At 42.7% G+C, this 16388-nt stretch overlaps 2 protein-coding genes across 2 annotated transcripts in view; one reads left to right on the forward strand and one right to left on the reverse strand.

The window, feature by feature from the left end:
• FKBP1B (FKBP prolyl isomerase 1B) overlaps positions 1–11034 on the forward strand; it is a 39138-nt gene extending 28104 nt beyond the window's left edge. The window contains exons 3-4 of the mRNA XM_015859563.3: positions 8065–8177; positions 10330–11034. Of these exons, the coding sequence (XP_015715049.1) occupies positions 8065–8177; positions 10330–10458 (242 nt within the window). The 3' untranslated portion in view covers positions 10459–11034. The remainder of the gene's footprint in view (positions 1–8064; positions 8178–10329) is intronic.
• A 2902-nt stretch (positions 11035–13936) lies between these two features.
• Positions 13937–16202, reverse strand: SF3B6 (splicing factor 3b subunit 6). The gene is made up of 4 exons (XM_015859562.2): positions 16099–16202; positions 15801–15919; positions 14577–14715; positions 13937–14461 (listed from the first exon to the last, which is right to left on the reverse strand). Exons 1-4 carry the CDS (start codon positions 16126–16128, stop codon positions 14372–14374), a joined length of 378 nt encoding a protein of 125 aa, XP_015715048.1. The 5' UTR covers positions 16129–16202; the 3' UTR covers positions 13937–14371.
• Positions 16203–16388: the final 186 nt, after the last annotated feature.

Here is a 16388-nt window from a genome sequence, read left to right on the forward strand (position 1 = left end):
TGTGATCCAGGTCTTAACCTGCGAGATATATTTTTGTACTTTCATTAACATCGGGACAACTGTCCCAACTTAACACCACTGGTGATCAGCAGCAATGGAAAGGATGGGCAAAATCAGGAAACAAACGTGACAAAAGAAGAATTTCATGGCTAATGTTTTTGCAGAGCACTCTCAGAGTTTACAACCAGGGCCAATTTGTGACCCTGCTGTGGTCTGCCTTGGAGCCCACAAAGCTGTTGACACTGAAAACAGTACTATAAAAATACTATTTTTTTGTGAAAGAAGGTACATATTAGTGAGAAGAGCAAACTATACTTCTATGGACAGCTCTGTTCCTTTGATGAGTGTTGCTCATAAACCTTTCGACAAGAAAGCCTAGAAAAATAACAGTGTCTGAATAAGATGTTCTTCACTGGAGTGCTGCAGCAAATGATAAAGGCTGTTTGCCAAAATGCTGTTTTTATCTGATCTTAATTGTAGGCTGCACTCTGACAACATAATGAGGGTTACCGAATACATAACTTGTTAATAAATCCTTTCCTGTGTTCACTTACAGGCTAGAACTGACTTCTGTCTCCTAATATTTATACAGTGTGTTTACTGCATGTGTTACTATACAGTAGGAGGCTTCAGGTAGATCTGCAGTCACTGAATCTAATGGAGTGTGGGCATCAGAATCCATGGGAAGGAGTTTGGTGTACAAAGCAAAATCAGCTTGGGTTCAGTTGGACTGGATGATCTTCTAGGTCTTTTCCAACGTGGATAATTCTGTGATTGATAATTCTGTGATTCAGACTGCATTTTCTCACTTATTTTGACTGTGATTAAATCATTTTGGGTGGAATCCACAGCAGCTGCCTTTAGCTACCTAAATCCATGATCTGTGTACACCAGTAGAGAGCAAGCAGCACGTAGATAGCTGTCCTTACCCACTCTTGACCGGGGTTTCTGTTTGCTGAGTGAAACCGCAATGTGTTTCACCTGACCACCCTGCAGAATGCCCCTGGTGTGGTGAGCCCCACTGAGCCCTGTTATCAAATTGGTGCCAGTGAAGTCATGTCTCATTTTCCCACGTGGAATCACAGTCGGGAGGAGACGATTCCTCAGGAGTTCTCCGAACACTTGTGAAGGGAAAGGTCATTACATAATGCCAGCCAGGAATGTCACGCCACACCTCGAAAATGAGACGCATTACAGAAATGTCTGGCCAGTCTGGATCAAAAAGTCTCAATGCCAAAAAAACCATTTGACTTTGGCGTCATGTATGTTTTGTGGACACACGAGATGGGGGTAGAACCGCGCTGTCTGCCTCTGACTTATTTAGAGTAAATGTAATCGTGGCGTATTGACCATTCCTTCTTACATGGCATAGTCAGCAACCATTTCAATAAACAGTGTTTATAAATATACTTCTTCATGTTCAAATTTGCTGTTTCAAGGTGTGTACAGACTCTTAATGCCATGCCCTACCAGAGATGGGTAGATATGTTACTACCTGTAGCCAAGGAAACCCAGAATCACAGGATATCCAAAGTTGGAAGGCACCCACATGGACCAAAGGTCCAACTCCTGGCTCCACACAGGGCCACCCAAAAATCAGTGTGTTCTTTGTGTTTATCAGCATTGCACTGAAAAATTAGGATTTCAGAGCTGATTTTATTCAGCGTGAAATACAGGCACATGCTGGAAATCTAGATAGTTTAAAATCAAAGAATGTCCAGTCTGGAAACAGTGGGACATGAAGACCACTGCTGATGGAGTGTTGTTAGTGGTCTGTGCTGGAGTGGTTGGCAAAGTGGTCCTAAGGGAGGAATTAACCCCATATGGAAAGTGGTCATTTATTCCCTGCTTCCTTCAGGAAACACTTGACCCAAAATCTTTCCCTCATGTGATCTCAGAACTGTGTTCAGAGCTTTCCCAGTCAATGTCTAAGATAGGACATAGATAGGACAAGAGGGAACGGCCTCAAGATGTACCAGGGGAGATTCAGGTTGGATATTAGGAGACATTTCTTCTCCAAAAGAGTGGTCAGAACACGCTGCCCAGGGAGGTGGTAGAGTCACTGTCCTTGGCGGTGTTCAGGGAACATGTAGATATGGTACTAAGGGACATGGTTTAGTGGGCAATGTTGGTGGTAGGTGGATGGTTGGAATAGATGATCTTGGAGGTCTTTTCCAACCTCTGTGATTCTATGATTCCACTTTATTAATTTTACTGTCCTAATACACTAGACTTGCCATAACATATTTTTTTTACCAAGTTGTACTTTATGTGTTTGGGTGGAAAAATATCTTCACATTCCAGTCATGCTCTTGATTTGCTCTTTGTGCATCTTGGCCGGTGCCAGAAGGCAGTGGCAGAAAGACGTAGCCTGGCCAGGAACAGTCCCTGTCCTTCCTGTGTTGCAGGATGTGGTGCTGAGGGGCAGAGATGCAGGAGGGGCCAAGGATTTCTGTAGTGACGTGTTCTTTCCAAAACACTACTTTAGACATCTGCTGTCTCAGTCATTAGTGTAGCCAGACTGGCCTGATTCTGCTATGCCTATTCAAATGAAATTTTCCTTCTGCTGCAGAGCACGTATATTTTACAGCTCAGTTCTATAACGGTAACAGAATCAGAGCCTAAAGTGAAACGTCTGTGTTAAAGCAATGGGGTACCAGAGGAATTGTTTTGGTCTCCTTACAATTCACATAGAATATGCTTATTGAACCTTATAGCTGCCTTGAGGGTAAGCCTACTTTTCTCTTTTAAAAGTATGCAAATCCATAAAGCCACTAGGACAGAATGATGCCTTTCAGTAGAGTGAGATAGACAATTGCATGCAACTTTGCTTGGCTGTGAAGTCAAGCTAAGTGCAAGGCTCAGTCATACTGTCTTGTAGTTGCACGCAGCGCTGACATATAGTTCACGGTAATGCATTATTGAGCAGTTGTCTGTTGTGTCTTCATTGCATGGTGTCAGCTGTGTAATAAATAATGGATAACATTGCTCTTACTCCACATTAAAGATATATGAGTATATAATACATGAAGAAAATGCAGCAGTAAGGCATCCTGTGCTGAAAAGATCACCCGTTCCAAAGTACTCTGCGGCAACTGGAACCGCAAAGTGACCACCACCACCATTTCCCATTTCTATACTTTGAGTCGATGATGGTTTGTCATGGCAACAAATGGCACGCTCAGACCATTGCTGTTGCTTTCTAAATGGAAGAAAAGAGAAGAGCTGATGTGCTGCAGTGCTGCATACCCAGGTCTCTCCAGTTATTATCCCTGTAGACTGAAAATTCCCTTAGAAAGATCTTTTCTCTCTTAAGTGGCTGTAAACTGTCAGAAAAATACAGTCTAAGCAAATCCTTTTTCCTCAGAAGACCATTTTTTGGGTTAAGGATAGGAAAAGTTTAGGGGGAAAAACTGAGTTTGTATCCACAGTGATGTTAAACCACCGATGTTGAACTGCTCCCCTGGAAAGACACACTCCCCTCCTTAAATCAGTGCCAAGGTCCTGTACACGACACGGTAAGATGTCTCGCTATGCAGACATCCTGTAAGAAGCAGAAGCTTTCTTCAGCTTACATTCAACACTCTTTTACTTCCATTACAAGAATAATCATTTCTGATGATAAGTTTTTTAATCAGTAAAACTGATGAGACAGATTTGTTTGGGAAAGGTGAGTCTGTGAGTCAGATCAAGGAGATCAGAAAGGAATGGGCTGTGTGGTTGTTTGGAAGGAGGCACAGAGCCAAGGGAAAACTACAGGTTACTGGAAGCTGTTATTATGGCAGAAAGGTGTAAAATAGAGTACTGTGTGTTGGGGTAATAACAAAACAACAATTGGAGATGCAGGAGGTGTGAGATACCCGGCTTGCACTGTGAATTCTGATGGAATGATCTGAGGAGCCAGAGGCATGTTAGCTCCTCCAGGCATGTCCCTGTGGATGGGAACAAGGCACCAACTGTTTTGACCCAGATAAGCATTGCCCAGTACTCTTCCTTTAACACTAAGGCACAAAGACAGAGAGAAACTGATAGAAAACTGCAAGTTTTCCAAGTGCATTAGACATGAGCTGCAACCACAAGGTAGGGGGAAAACCACTGAACACAGTGGAGCTGTTCTGCTTTACTGCAGTGTGTCAGAACAGAATAGTAAAGAAAACTGATCTATTATAACATGGAAATGTGAAAAACATCAGTAAAATCAGCAGAGTTCTGCTGGTGTAATCCAACCAGGGGTGTGATTCGTGCCTTTATGGATGTGTTTTTTCTGCTATTATATGTTTGTGCTGAACTCCACTTTGCTGAACTGCATCCACCTCTATATGCTGAGAAGGCCGTATGTGTATAACACTGTATATGTTGATGTGGTTTCCGTGCAGTTTCTAGAAACATCCCAGTAAATAACATCTTTCAGACTAAAAGTTTGTTTCAATGATGTTCACAGACTATAAATGGGAAAAATCAGAATTTCCAGCCTGTGTGGAATCGTCCTGACAGCTTATTGACATGTTTTGACATTAGAAACAATATATTTTAGGCAAAAAGAAATAAACTTGAGATTATAAATTCTTAGCCCACAGCAATACTAACTAGAGGAAACGCTGCTTCCAACAGTCCCACTTGTTTAAGTCTCTGTAAACCAACTAAAGGGTATGTTTATAGTAGCACAGATTTATCACAAGGCATAATTGGAGAGGTGATCGCATTAAGAGGCATCAGAATATAGTCCCTGTCCTGAAGAACCCCTGGTCTACATAAAAGGAAACAGGACAGCATCCTAGAAACACCTTCTAAATATCTGTCCTTCCTTCTGATACCAACAAATATACAGAAGATTACTGTCTTCAAGTACATGCATCAAGCTTACTTTCTGTATTGGTAATTGCAGAAGAGTAAGGGAATTCATTACATCTGTTTTTTGGAAGTCACTTGTTCAGGTCATCCCCTTAATACTGTTGTCAGGTAAGTGAATCCCATTGTAGATGCATAGTAAAACCAAGGGATTTGTCCTGGATTACAATCTCAGATTCCCAGAACATGACAACACTTTAAAGAAAACTCAGCAAACACTGGAGCTGTGGAAGCCTGGGATGCAATTTGGTCTGCTTTGTGTAGAAGGATGTGTAAGTTAATGCCTCCTCCCTTGGGCCCTCATGAGTTAATTCCTTAAAATTCATGTTGTCAACTTCTTAACTTTTTTTAAAGCTACACGAGAATATCCTGCAATTCCAGGAGGTCATTGCAGTCGTAAGATACATTTCTAGGTGATAGCAACATGTCTTGGTGATAGCAAGGCTGGATGTGGCTCTGGGCAACCTGGTCTGGTGGTTGGAGACCCTGCACACAGCAGGGGGTTGAAACTGGGTGATCATTGTGCTCCTTCAACTCAGGCCATTCTATAATTCTATACCACTCTTTCTCCACTGACTGTAGAAGTAGCCCAAGTGGCCAGCCGAGACACAGCTTCTGTCTCTGAGATGGCTGATATAAGCAATAGAATTAATTGTGCCTCAGTTACACCTCTGTTAACTAGCTTTAGGCTCTAGATTTGACATGGTATCATGGAGGGCTTTCTGTTCCCTCCATCTGTCTAATTTGTAGATAACAGTCTGCGCGTAGCTTTGGGCATGGCTTTGTTGGAACTATAGGTATAAATCAGGTGCCTAAGTAGCTTCCAAATCCAGATGAAATTCTGACAGATGAGTTTGTACAATTAATTATTCTTGTAGAGTAGATGTTACCTTTCAGAATCAAAAGTGAGGTAACTATAACAAGCATATAAGCTTCTTGGCGTCCTTGCTCAATGCAGCCTCTTGTTGATTGCCAAGGGAGTTTTGACTTCACAAAACCATGCTGTTGTTCATTCCTGAGTGTGGTTTTCTTTACCTCCCTGTTGTTAGCTAGAAAAATACAGGTGCTTCCAGGCTGAAGATGGGCATCCATCTTTGTTGAGGAATATTAACCGAATCAATTTTTTCATAGAAAGAGAGTCAATTGATATATATTTACAAGAGAGAAAACAAAACAAAGTGCTGTTTTAGCACCCAGGAGACCAAAGAGCCAGTTCTTAACTTTCAGGAATAGAGAGATAAAAAAGATAGGCTTCAAAGTTCAGATCTAAATTCAGATCAGAACTCCTCCAGGACATGTGGAGAGTCTGACTCATTTCTAATCTCGATGTACGTTTAAAGGGCTGTCATATAAAAATTGACCCTCTTGTATTCAATGAATACAGATACACCTGACTGCCTGAATCCCGATTTGCAAAGAGGTGGGGAGGTGGCAGGGGAGGTTGCATTTTTTGATTCATTGCTTGATGAACTTTTATCCATTGCTGACCACTGGATGTTGCTGTAAACAAACTTCTTTCCCTCTAAAGCCTTCTTTGATAGGCTTTTGATGGGGAAACAAGTCAGGTTTATTATGCTATGCATTAGACTAGGAAGCTCTCCAAAGAGTGTATTCTGGTTCAGTTTAATGTGTGGTATACAGTAATGCATCAGACCTTTAAGCTAAGTATTTTAGTAGGATATAGTTTCAAAAGAGACTAAAAACATACCAGAGTTTTGTGGAACTTTGCATCTGAGCTGAACTTCCATAGTAAGGCTATTTTACAATATCTTTTTCTACCTCCTTGGGCTGCTGGGGAGAACAGTTAATGTTTGCATACTACTTTGAACTTGCAGAATGTAATGACAGCACTAAGATTTAATATTTAAACTGTTAAATATTGAAATTCTCTAATAGTCTCCTTCCATTTCATAGAAACACAAGATTTTCAGGTGCATTTAAAATTGCTGTAAGAAAGGACTGCTATTAAATGTGAGATCAAATAGTTCAGAAAGGATTATATGACATGCCCTAGAGTTCTCCTTGAGCTGCTTCTTCCTGCCTGCCCTTCTCCATACGCATGCTGTTTTTCCACCATACAAATGAGCTTGTGTTTGTTTGTAACTGGATGGCCTCATGCCATAGGCATGGCTAGGATACAATTCCTTATGTCCTATTGTAGATCCCAAGATTTGGTTGGATGAATTGCCCCCCCAAAGTACTTTTTCTTCTGACTTAGTTATAGAGGGAAGCAGAGTAATTAGCTCAGAAGCAGCAAGATACATCTTAGCAGAAGAAAGATAGGGAAGATGGATCCTACCCTTCAGGTCTTTGGTTTTTATTCTGGCACATCTCTTTATATTTACATTCTTTAAATAAGACACGTGTTCCTTTTTTTAGTTGTTTGAACAATAATGAATGATTTTCACTAGGAAAAAAACTGTAAAAAAAAACTGTATCATGCTGGTCTATTAATGTAACAGCTTTAATTAGAAGGAACCAGAAAGACTGTATGTTTCATATTGAATCGTAAGGGTGGTATTTCTCAGCATTTTCTGTCAAAGCTGTGCTTTATAAAATTATTTGCAACTGGAAACCATCTCAAATATTAGCTTATTCACAGGCATTTCTTTTTACAGCACCTTGTACAGTAGAGTCATGGTACGTATCCAGAAAACTCTGGCATTACAACATTACAAAGAAGGTATTTATTCTCACATGGAAATATCTGCTCAGCCTTGCAATATTCAAAATGTAACGTTTGGAAAAAGCAATTATCAGTTACCCTTAAGGTTCAAGTTGTTATAAAAATCCCTTGCTTGAAACAATAATGAGAATACCTCAGGATACAGAGCTCTGTGAAAGCTTATCCATTTGCTGTAGAACCTGTGTACACATAGGTAAGTTGAAACAGTGTTTTGTGTTCATCAAAATGTAAGGTGTTCCTGTGGCTGTCTTGTGACTGGATGACAAGGGAAGGAAATACCATTTCTAACGACTCCTAATGGCAGAGAGTTGGTTTCATGACCTCTGGATAATAACTTGTGGTGATGATGGTCCTGCACATCAGCCCTCTCCCTGCGCTGATGTTTTCTCTCTGTTCCCTTTCACCGTTTTAAAGTGAAAATGGACATATACTTGTGACCAAGACATTAATCTTTCACTTCTTTCTCCCATACCCCCAGCACTTAAGTTTAGATGTAGCTCAGATTGAAACTGTGTCTCTTCTTTTGGCAGGAATGCTACAGAATGGAAAGAAGTTTGATTCCTCCAGAGACAGAAACAAGCCTTTCAGGTTCAAGATTGGCAGGCAAGAAGTCATTAAAGGATTTGAAGAAGGTGTTACACAGGTACAAAGACATTGTATTTCCAACTGGGTGAATGATGTACTAGGGCTTAGTGTCCAGTGCAATGTTGACGAGAGCAAGTGGAAATCACAGTGTCGAATCCTAAGTGGTTTTCTTAATGGTCTTAAGTTCTCTAGGGAAAGTTTAGATTGGATAATGGGGGAAGTGTATTTATGAGAAAGAAGGTCAAGAATTGGAACAGGCCGCCCACTGCAGTGGTGGTGTCCTTATCCCAATTGAAGAGATGTGGACATGGCACTGAGAGACATGATTCAGTGATGGGGCTCAGTAGGTGAGGTTGGTGGTTGGAATTGATGTTCTTGAAGGTCTTCTCCAACCTGGATAATTCTGTGGTTCTGTTCTGTGAAAACATGGCCCGTTCAAGGGCAGTATTTGCTGTAGTCCTCCACTAGCTGACTAAGACACCTCTTGCTCACAAGTCTTTACCATTGAGAAAGGAGAGGCAAGATCCTCTTGCCAGGTGTCACTGTGCATATAAGTCTTGCTTCTTCCAGGGCTAACTACTGCACATAAACCACAGCGACCTCTAAAACGATCCAGGTGGTGGTATTTTATGAAGTGGCCTCTATTCAGCTACTCAATAAAAAGCCAGGCTGTCGTTTTTGACAACATCTACGACTGTGCTGCAGATTTTGACCTTTACTGAGTAGGGCACCGTACTGCACTGTTAAACTTTTATGACTTCATACTCTCAGCTACAAAACTTAACATTCAGCAAGCAGCCCTAAGACATGAAAAAGGAAACTGCCCTCCGTTAATTACAGCTTGAGTGCCAGCACAGTAAAACCCTGAAAGAGCCACACAGAACAACTCCATGCCACCTCTATGTCGTTTCGTCTGCAGTGCTTGTGAGGACCCACAGTGTGAGGAGTGCAGTCAAGGTGCTCAGGTGCAAGTTACTCCGTTTCTGACTTCTGAAGCTCAGAATAGGAGGAAATGGCTTCAATGTTATTGACAGGAGCAAATTCTTACACTTAAATACAGAGAAGGAAAGGATGCAAAATGAGAAACAATCCAGTGATGAATGATGCAGCCAGGCTTGCTTGGAGAGGAAAGGAAAAGAACGTGGTTTCCAGCTCCAGGAGAAAGCAACACAAGCTTCTCTCCAAGCAGAGAAGGGAACAGGTCCATCTGAGGAACCCTGGAGTCTGATAAATATCCACCTTCTGCTCTAACATTTAGGTGGCACCCTTTGCTATTTGTTTTGCAATAATACCCAAGGAGAGCTCAGGGCCCCCATGTGCTGAGTGCTTGTAATGCAGAATCGCTGGTCTGAATAGAGGAGAACAACAAAAGGGTTTCAAGAGGGCCAGCAGCAGGACTGCTTGCAAATAGTTCCATGATTTTTCATCCACCTCTTGTTGACAAGGAGCCCTACAAAGGGAAGGAACCCAAAAGTGCATTTAAGTTCACTTGGGCTTGCTTTTATCCTATTCAGAAGCCAGTACAGGTAAAGCTCTGGCAGCAAGCTCTGTGTGAACTGGTCTTGTCTCTGCCTTGAATAGACTCTCACCAACCTCCTGTCTCTTCATTACTCTGGCCTAACTCTATTCCAGCAGTGTGGCCACATGCTGCCCTCCTGCTCCTCCTAGTGGATCACTACGTTAAACTCGTGGCTGTCTCCTTCCACCTCAGAGTTTTTGAGTCTTTGGGGAGCGTGACTGACACAAGGCATGTGGGAAAAGGTTAATTCACTGCATTGAGCATTTCAGTTTTCCAGACCTTGGTTTAGACCTTGGTGAGATGGCGGCAGCAGCTGCTATTCTGTGCTCAACTTCTGACAGCTCAAGGTTGCCCCGTGCTTAAGGTCTATTGGTGATGTACCAGCTATCTTATTGGTAGGGACCCACCAGAGCACCAGAGACCAGTGCCAAACCCTGCAGAGACCAGTGAGGTTATCTACTCTCACAACTTCAGCTGCATTCTGCAAATGCTGCCTTAGTGTGATGGAGGTTGGTGGCCCTGTCCGTGCAGTGGGGTTGGAATGTGATCCTTTCTTGAAGTGCTAAAAGATGAATTTGACCATCCTGAATATCCTCAGTTTTGTAAGTCTGCCACGTAGTGCTCTGTTCTGTCTACCTGCTAATACTGTGTTTTATCTTGTCTTCTTCTATCTCCACCATCCAAAAACCAGATGAGCTTAGGACAAAGAGCAAAGCTGACCTGCACACCTGAGATGGCCTACGGAGCCACAGGCCACCCTGGGGTCATCCCTCCCAATGCCACGCTCCTCTTTGATGTGGAGCTTCTCAGGTTGGAGTGAGTCTTCTAGTGGGAACTGGCTTGGAGGCACCTCTCCATAACCATCCCTTCCTTCTCACCCTCCCAGCAGCGGGGGAGATCTTCACTGGAATCCTAATCTTCCTGCTCAAGCTGTCATATCAGTAGCGCCTGCCATTAGGTTTCTTAAGCCTTTCTTTCTCCTTTCTTCTTAGACTTTGTGGTGTCCATATTTGCCTTTCATTGGAAGCTTTGCTTTGGGCAAGATGTCTGCTGTTGTAACATTCTCAAGTTGTACATTTTATTTAATCTGCATGTGATGAGAATTCACAGTGATGATTGAAAATATATATAAATATAAATATATATATATATACATATATTCCTTATTGAAAAACCACTGCCTTACTGTACACTTAAACCAAGAAAAAGAAAACAAAACACAAAAGGTGCTCAAAAACTCCAGTGTACGCCTTGTACATGAACGGGCATTAGCCAAACAGAGTTACCTGCGCTGCCACTTTTCTCAACTTGTACGTTCTGCTTGCTGCTGTTTTAAACAATACTGTCTCATTTAAGAATGACGTATATATATAAACAATAAAACCTTGATACTTTACAGTTTCTGTTTTCTTTCTTCCTGCTTTCCGTCGGCCATCGCAATTCGTTTTGGTGAAAGTTCTCCAGATAAACGTGAAGAGAGGTTGAGGGAACTGGGCTTGTTTAGCTTGGAGAAGAGAAGGCTCTGGGGAGACCTCATTGTGGCTTTCCAGTACTTGAAAGGAGCGTATAAACAAGAGAGGGAATGGCTGTTTGTGAGTGTGGACAGTGATAGGACAAGGGGGAATGGTTTTAAATGAGGGCATCGCTCTCCATTTCCACTTCTGCTGGGCTTCTGATCAGTGAGCATTGCGTTCCTGATGGGCTGTAAGAGCTGATCACAGCCCTTTCACCTCCATCCATAGAGCTGCTATGCACTCACCTTTCCCGTTGCCCTCAGCTTTGCAACGCTGTCATCAGGAGTCTGTAAAACCCTTGTAACAGCTGCTTGATGAAGCTCTCTCCTTCATCACTCTCTCCCTTCAGAGACCTTTGTTGGAAGCAGAGATTATTACATCTTTCCTGCCAAATTCATTAAAAAAAAAAAAAATGTGAAAGGAAAACTAATTGTGCTTTGTGATACTCGGGGAAATTAAGTCTTCAAGGAAATGTAATCTCCAGCTCTTCATTTGACTGCAAATGTGTTAATTTATTTAATTGTATCATCGATCAACACTGTACATATAATTATTGCCGCCATATAATGGATTGGGAAAAAATTTACAGTTGCCGCCTGTGTAATCAGATCTGCTCTTGTTACTGGTTTCTAAACAAGATAAATGGGTAAAAAATGACCTTCCAGGCTTAATTTCATGCCCTACTTCCTGAAAAATTAAATAGAAAGTGAGCACACACAAAAAACCAGCACAGATGCAGACTGTGAGGCTGGTAACATCTGCCTTATTTGCTGCCCCTTCTGCCATTCATATAACTGAACTCATTTCCTCATCCTTTGATATTACATTTCAAACAAAATCTTGAGCAGACCTCATCAAAACAATCCTCCGGGCATTCCATTTCCATTCCCTCTGTCTTGCAGGTACAAATTATGATTTCATTTTCCACGTATAGGGAAATCGAAAGCCCCAAACAGACACTAGAAGGAAAAGTATGAAATGGAATATTTAATGAAAGGCAGCAGCTGAGCTCTCGGAGATATCAAAAGCTGCTGATCTTGAGGATTCATTGAAGGAATTTTTATTAATCTTATTACCCTATAGAATTGCTTTTTAGATGTATTTTTTCAAGCAGCACCAAATCCTCATCAAAACAGGCGCTACAGAGCAGGCAACACGCTGTGTGCTATTGACAGATGGAATGCGCTATTTGCACATGATTTTAAACAAGGCCGACAGAACGGGTTCCCTTATTAGCACTTCAGTGGGTTATTACCAGCATTTATCATTATTTATTAAAGCATCAATCCAGTTCTTGTTACAGCCAAGAGCCGTCTAAACACCCAACAGCTTGTGTAAAGCACGTGTTCATGGGCCTCCCTCCAACCTTTACCAAGCTGTGGCAGGTCACACAGAAGTCTCCCATAAGATTTCATTCATTTAAACATTTTAAGGCGAGCTGGTTTTGCCTGAACAACTTAAGATTTGTGTTAACCTCACGGGTTGGACCACTTAACCAAGCTGACACAGGAGAAGTAACCAATTGTGTAAGTATGAAGCAGATGAAACAGATCGCTGCCCCTTCACAGTTAAACACATGCACATCACAGATGCATCGGGTGGGGAAGCAGGAGAGAGTTGAGCAAGTCAGAAAGCCACAGTGGCAGCAGGGATTTAGAATGAATGGCAGGATGGCTTGGGTTGGCAGGGACCATCCAATGAATGCTGATATTTCGAGAAATAATTAAATCCCCATTTATTTTCCCCCTGCTGGCTACTACAACCCTTCTACTCCACCTGAACTTTATTAGTCACATTTCATGTTATCTTAAGTTACCACCATTATCTACCGCCTTGCTTTGGTCCTGTGTTCTCTACTTAATATTGAAGGCATTAACTTCATTCCAGTTGCTCTGACTTCAGTGCAGAGCTGGTACACTTCCAAATCTCTTCCAGCATCCTCAGCCACACAGCAACGAGAGCTGTTAGAGCAGGAGTATCTCACAGCAGCTCACCTGCTCTGGCCTTATCACTGGGAACAAGGTAACTTGACAGACATCACCTAAACAGTTGGATTCCTTCACATGGCCACTCACTTTGCATTTGTAGATGAATATCCATTATAAATGTAGATTTAGCTTTGTTTCTAGCAAACAGCAGCCTAACAGGCTAAGCCTCCTTGTCTTGGTTTCAGCTGGAACAAAATTGATCTCTTCATAGGGTCTGGTATGATGCTGTGGTTTTGTTCTAGGAGAAAAACAAGCACTGATAACACACTGATGTTTATAGTCACTGCTAAGCAACACTGTACAGAGCCAAAGCCCTTCTCAGTGAAGGACCCAAGGAGCTGGGAGGGAACAGATCAATGACAGCTGACTGAATCCAAAGGGATTTCCATACCCTGGAACATCACACAGATGGAGTTCTGAAGGGGTTGGGAGTTTATCTTGCTCTCTGCCGCTGCTCAGAGGACCAGCTGGGCCTTGGTTGGCAGGTAGTGGACAATTGCTTGTGCATCACTTGTTATGTAAGTGCACATCTATGTATTTATCATAACTATTATCCTTTTCTGCAGCTTAGGATATACTTTTACCTCAATCCATGAGTTTTTCCTTTCGATTCTCCCCCTCATGTCACTGGGAAGCAGGGGGTGAGGGAACAACTGTGGTGCTCAGCCACCTGCTGGGTTAAACCTCAACGCTCCATCAAACATTTCCAGGAAGAAAAAGGCACCTTGAGTTGTATACAATATGTAAATATGAAGAAGAATCAAACCATACACAAACAGCAAGCAAAAAAGCAGGGTCCTGTTTACTTGCATTTAATCCATTTTTAGAAGTAGCAAGTGAAATACAGAGAGAGTTCATACAGAGCCCTTGAAACTCTTCTGCATCAGCTGGCTACCATGTTTAAAAAGTCAGCCCTGGAGGCTGGGGAGCAGCAGGTCAGAACTGCTTGATTTGGTCCCATCTTACAAGGCCCTGCCCTAAACAGGACTGTGGTTACACAGCAATTACCCATCCAAGCCCTTACAACACAGGGAAAGTTGTGTCCCATCAGGGGATTTAATCTTATAGCAGATGTTGTGATGTTTCACATCTATTCAACTGATCTAAAGATTCATATTACAGCCTATTAAAAACAGTAAGTTATGCTTCAATGGGAAACCTTACTTGGAAACCTTACTTAGTTTCAAAGCACAGCAGAAGGTCTGGAGAACAGTTTTTCAAGAACATCAGTTTATTTCGGTGGGTCTGTATTTATTCCATATTTTTCTTTGAGAAGTTTAAGCTGTTCTTCTTTCTTCTTTGTGTCCATCTTCTGGAATGCCTGTAAATTAAGGGAAATGATAAAATACATATGAAAAACTGCATCTTAAGGCATGTTATTTCCCATCAACTGCTGAACATCTTCAAAGGTAACAAAGAAAATCCAGTGCACTTACCCTGTTTGCATTATAGTACAAAACGACAAGGTATCTGTTGCACACGTTGAATCCCGACAGGTGATCACAAGCATTTTTGGCATCAAAGATGTCTTCATAGACTACATAGGCTGTTCCTCTCGTTTCTGGAGTGTTTCCACTGCAGAGCAAGTGTTAACAAGCATTAATATCAAACTCTATGAGAGAATGAACAGGACTCTATTAATATTCAGCACTGACTGAGACAGAACAGTTCTTAGCACAGTACAGATACACTGATGCAAGCTGGTTCAGCTGCACCACCATCACTTATCATCAGCCCATCAATTCAATTTCCTTTGCCTGAAGAGCAGGAGACACGTCTGGGCACATCACACTAACCAGCTCTGAGAAATGACAGAGCTTACACAGCCACAGGATCTCAGCTAAAAGACAGTTACAGCCAAGTCAGGAATCACAAGAACCTTTTCTTAGAAGCTGACTTAGGAATGAACCTCAACAAACAACATCACATGCCCACACCATGGTGTGTATGCAAACCAAAAGGATAAAAACTGCACAAAGGAGAAGAAGAATTACAAAGAGAGTTCACTACCAATAATAGGGAAAGAAATGATTGAGCACAGCCCTGCTGAAGGAGCCCAGAGGATACTGGTGGATGGCAGCTGCCCTCACAGCCCAAATCCCACCTATTTAGCCAAGCAAAATAATTAAGCTCTCTCTCTCTCATTCTTTCACCCTTCCCCAGGCCCTTTTCCTGTTCTTCCCTGTATTAATAAGACCCCACCAGCTTCATGTTCCAATACAGCATGCAGGAGCACACCCCAGTACTGCCCTCTGTTCATGCTTAATGAGACTAACTCTACACAGAGAACTCACTTTGTCCTTTGCACTGAGCCATCACTTTCTGCCTGAAACTTGGAACACAGCATTAACCACATCAAAGTACAGTTAGATCCATGGCACAGTGCTCAGGAGAGCAAGGAATATCAGAGCTCAGCTCATTCAGACAAGGTTTAAGCTTTTCCAACATACCTACCAGGACCATTCTGTCCACCAACAAACTGATGCACAACAGAAACACTATTACGTGCCCCTTCAGCACACAGGGATGCTGCTGAAGCCCACTCAGCTTCTTCAGCTATAAAAACCACTTGTAATAGGAATACTGACACCTGACAGCTCTCCCAAAGCTTTGGGATAAGTTAAATCCTCAACTTCTCAAAGAAAACTAACATTACTTACACTCTGATTTGCCGAATGGGCCCGTATTTCCCAAAAATATCATACATCTCCTCCGCGGTGATTTTATACGGCAAATTCCTGATGTAGAGGATCCGATTGACCTCTGGTGGCAGCCGGATCTGAAGCAGAAACAACACACGTTACATTACACACACAGAACTCACTTCAAGCCTTAACAGCCTACCTACCACATCTCAGCCCTATTGCCCATCACCTATAGGCTTTACGTTACTTTACCAAGCGAGAGCTCGGCCCAGAAGGGCCGCCCCCCTCCCACACCCCTCGACTGAGCACTCACGTTGGCTCGTTTAGCCGCTTGCATCGCCATGGCGCCGGGATAACGAGGGGCCTCGGGCCTGAGAGAGAAACAACAGCCCGCCCTGAGACGCCACAGTCCTTAGCGGGAGACCCGGATGTTGCGCGCCCTCCCGGAAGTGCTGCCTGCCCCTCCTCCCGCCCAAGGCCCCGCCCTCATTCCCGCCTTCTGTGGTGTGAGGGGAGCGGTGGTGGCCGCCATTTTGTTGAGGCGGAGCTGGCTTTGTGCCTTATGAATAGTAGAAATCGTGGGACTTGGAAAGCTGTGGAAAA

The sequence above is a fragment of the Coturnix japonica genome, chromosome 3 (assembly GCF_054131305.1).
Source record: "Coturnix japonica strain WE chromosome 3, WE-NBRP24, whole genome shotgun sequence".
Taxonomy (NCBI): Eukaryota; Metazoa; Chordata; class Aves; order Galliformes; family Phasianidae; genus Coturnix; species Coturnix japonica.

Excerpts from the sequence above, each read along its gene's own strand:
- SF3B6 (XM_015859562.2), bottom strand. The coding sequence starts at position 16,128 with ATGGCGATGCAAGCGGCTAAACGAGCCAAC. Across the intron at positions 15,920-16,098 it reads AAGCGGCTAAACGAGCCAAC|ATCCGGCTGCCACCAGAGGT; the intron begins GTGAGTGCTCAG and ends TTTCTGCTTCAG. Across the intron at positions 14,462-14,576 it reads TGTACTATAATGCAAACAGG|GCATTCCAGAAGATGGACAC; the intron begins GTAAGTGCACTG and ends CTTAATTTACAG.